The sequence below is a fragment of the Alligator sinensis genome, unplaced genomic scaffold (assembly GCF_000455745.1).
Source record: "Alligator sinensis unplaced genomic scaffold, ASM45574v1 scaffold137_1, whole genome shotgun sequence".
In the NCBI taxonomy this organism is placed as follows: Eukaryota; Metazoa; Chordata; order Crocodylia; family Alligatoridae; genus Alligator; species Alligator sinensis.
Genome location: NW_005842545.1, coordinates 320687 through 324266, shown reverse-complemented (window position 1 = coordinate 324266; position 3580 = coordinate 320687). Strand labels below are relative to the sequence as shown.

At 57.0% G+C, this 3580-nt stretch overlaps 1 protein-coding gene across 1 annotated transcript in view; it reads right to left on the bottom strand.

Annotated features, from left to right (window-relative positions):
- Nucleotides 1-620: 620 nt before the first annotated feature.
- Nucleotides 621-3580, bottom strand: part of PHF8 (PHD finger protein 8) — a gene marked incomplete at its 5' end in the record, with an annotated part of 13477 nt that continues 10517 nt past the window's right edge. The window contains 5 exons of the mRNA XM_025213659.1: nucleotides 621-1043; nucleotides 1268-1577; nucleotides 1870-1979; nucleotides 2134-2229; nucleotides 3495-3580. Coding sequence (XP_025069444.1) covers nucleotides 955-1043; nucleotides 1268-1577; nucleotides 1870-1979; nucleotides 2134-2229; nucleotides 3495-3580 — 691 coding nt within the window. The remainder of the gene's footprint in view (nucleotides 1044-1267; nucleotides 1578-1869; nucleotides 1980-2133; nucleotides 2230-3494) is intronic.

Here is a 3580-nt window from a genome sequence, read left to right as displayed (position 1 = left end):
CGGTGTGCTACAAGGGACATAAATGACAGATGTATCGCGATAACTCACCACCACTACACCATGCGGGACGGAAACGAAAATTAAGTCTCGCGAGGCCTGCAGCTAATCGCGAGATTAATGCGGGCTCCAAGACGCTGCAGTTTCGCCTAAATCCCGTGAGACTTTCCACTACCTTTCAGTGTAGTGTCGCGAGATCGCCGCCTCCTTTTCCGTCTTCTGCCCTCGCTGGAACCAATCCGAGCGCTGCTGCCTCCGAGAACTTTATTGTACCGCCGCTGCCGCAGACAGAGGCGGTGCGCGCGCCGGGACTAGCACGTGACAGCAGTAGGATGATGTCAGGGGGCGATAGAATGACACGGGAAGGAGGTCGGAGGAGCTAGGGCTCCTCCGGCCCTACCCACGTTGTTTATCCCCCCTTTCTGACATGGAAAGCCCAGGTGTCCCCCCAGGACCCCAGAGCTAAGATAGAACTAAGGCAAACAGGAGGCGGTCTCCCCGTAGGGCACAGAGAGCAGCTGAGAGGGACTAGCGCCATGAATGTCATAGCCCTGGATCCTGACCAGCAGGGTCTGTCCAGTCCCCAGCCACCCCCCAGCCCGTCAGAGGAGGCGAGGAGAATATGTCCCTCACCTGTCACCTCACAATCATCCTGGCCTGGGGTAGATGGTCTGTCTAGCACCTCGCACCCTATATCCAGGTCTGGGGGGAGGTTTGTACAGTGCCCAGCACAGTAGGAGACAAAGTGACAGACTGCAGGGTTGTGGCTTTTCCTTTTATTCTAACCCTGAATATAAAAACTCGCGGTCCATTTTGCGAACACCCGGAGCTACGGAAGCCTAAAAAAGTTGAGGAGGGGGGGAAATGACACTCCGGGCATGGAGCCCAGCCCTGGCAAGGGAGGGGGTAGCAGGGAGCTCAGGCAGGACCCCCCCTCCTCTGGGCCAGGTAGGGGGCTCAGAGCAACAGCTTGCCGTTGCGATGGATCTTGAGGATGCGGCCTAGACGTTGCTTTGCTGTTGCCAACCCCTTCTTGGGGCGCTTGCCTGTGGGGGAGGAAAGATGGGGTGAGAGGGGAGACTCATGACACTACCCAGACCAGAACCCAGGCATCCAGGTCTCTCCTGCTCTAAACCTCTAGACCTGTGATCAGGGCTCCCCACCGCCACCACCATTCCTATAGAACCCTAGTATTTAGGTTCCCTGTTCCATGAAGGAGCGCGGGACCTGGATTCTAAGTCCCTGTGGAACCTAGGTATCCAAGGCTTACCCTGACAGGGGAGGGCAGCAGGGTTGCCAGCCGGGGCACGGCGCTGGCTCAGAAAGACACCGGGAGCCATGGGGGGTGAGGGCCTGGCAGGGAGCACGGGGCCCAGTCCCCCTGGGCGCACTGTGTATTCATGGTCGGCTAGGCTAGCAGGCACCGGTGGGGTGGGGATGGGCACTGGTGGGGGCTCAGGGGGTGCTGGCTCCGCCTCAGGCTCAGGTTCAGGTTCAGGCTCAGGCTCCGTGTCCTGGGGGGATGGGGTGCGGTGCCGGGCCCCTGCCAGGTTCCTCCTGCGCTGCAGTCGCTGGTGCTCCTGTAAGGGGTAGGGCAGGGAAGGATCAGGACGGAAGGATGGAATCATCTGCCCCAGCTCCGATTCCAGGCATCTGGGTTTTATCACGTGGGCATAGAACTAAGGCATCCAGGGCTCAAAGCTCCTCCAATCAAGGTAGAATCCAGATGCCCAGGCTCCCCCCTCCCCCAAATAGGGATGGAACCCAAGCATCCCGACTCCCAGTTACCCAAGCAGGGTTGGAACCCAGGTGTCCAAGCCCTACACTTCTCCAAGCATGTTCAGAACCCAGGTGTCCAGGGCCCCCCTTCACCTGCTGGGCCGGCTTGGCTGCGGCAGCTGCCAGCCCAGTCTCCACGGAGGCAACGCGGGTGCCCTCCCGCACGGGCCGTGCCTGCCTGGGTAGCGTTGGGGTCACCCGGGCTGGGAAGGAGTAAGGGTGGGGGGTCAGATCAGGGTGGAAGAGAACCCAGGCTCCCAGCCCAAGTTCTCACTCCCCAGCCCCCACTGCTCTCCTAGAGAACCCAGCATCTGCCCCTCCCCCCAGGTGGGTGGAACCCAGGCATCTGGGTGGTACCTTTGGGGCTCCAGGGGGCGTCATCAGTACTTTTCTTCTTCTTTGGTAGCGATTTCAGGGCTGGGTCATCCTCGTCTGACTCCAGGGAGGGGTAAACTGAGGGATGAAAGGAGCAGGGGGGTGAATAGAGGGACAACTAGCACCCTGTGCCCCCCCCACCCTGTCCCAGCTCCTGGGCTCAGCTGGCACTGAGATACAGCCAGCTCCAAGGTGGGGCAGCTGGAAAACAGCTGAGTATAAACAGTGCAGAGATGCAGCCAGCTCTGAGGTTGACTGACAGAGAGGCTGTGTATAATACATCCCAAAGGGAAATGCAGCCAGCTCTGTGGTGGAATGACAGAGAATGGCTGTGTTCAGCATCCCAGAGAGGAAAGCTGCCAGCTCTGGGGTGGAACAGCTGGGATCAGACAAGTCTAATACCCCAGAGAGAGATGGGAACAGCTGAATATAACATCCCACAGAGGAGATGCGGACAGTTCTAGAATAGGACAGCAGAGTATAACTTTTAGAGACACAGCCACCTCTGGGGTAGAACAGCTGTGTATAAACACATCCCAAAGGAGACGTGGCCACCTCAGGGTGGGGCAGCTAAGAACAGCTGAGTGTTAACACCCCAGAGAAATGCAGACATCTTTGGGGTAGAACAGCTGAGTATAACACCCCCCAAAAGACAAGCAGACAGCTTTGCAGTGGAATGGCTAAATAGAACATTCCCCAGAGGAGATGAAGCCAACTCTGGAATGGGGTGGTTGAAAATGACCAAGTATAATGTCTCAGAGATGCAGCCAACTCTGGGGTAAAACAGCTGAGTGTTAATGCCTCCCAGAGGAAATGCAGCCAGCTCTGGGGTAGAACAGCTCAACATAATACCCGCTCCTTCTCAGAGGAGATGCAGCCAGCTCTGGGGTGGAGTGATTGGTAATGGCCAAATAAAACATCTGAGAGAGAAACAACCAGCTCTGTGGTGGAACAGCTAAACATAAAGCCTTCCATGCAGTAGAGATGCAACCAGCTCTGGGGAAAAACAGCTGAGTATAAGACTCCCCCAAAAGACACATCACCAGCTCTGGAGAGGAATGGCTGAGTAAGAATGTCCTTCAGAGGTGATGCAGCCAACTCTGATATAGAACAGTCAAGTATAATGCCCTCCCCAACCTGAGGAGATACAGCCAGCTCTGGGGTGGAATCACTGAACAGAACATTACCCAGGGTAGATGCAGTCAGCTCTAGGCTAGAAAGGGCTGGAAACGGCCAATTTTAAAGCTCCTGCCAGAGATGCCCCCAGCACTGGGATGTGACAACTATGCAATGTTGAGTATAATCCCACCCCCGCTTCCCTCTTAACCTGATGCTGCCCTTACTGTACTCCGCGTCCTTGAAGCAGGCACCCAGGCTGTCATGTTCGTCAGGGCTGGGGGCCTCGTCCTCACTCTCCGAGCTGCGGGAG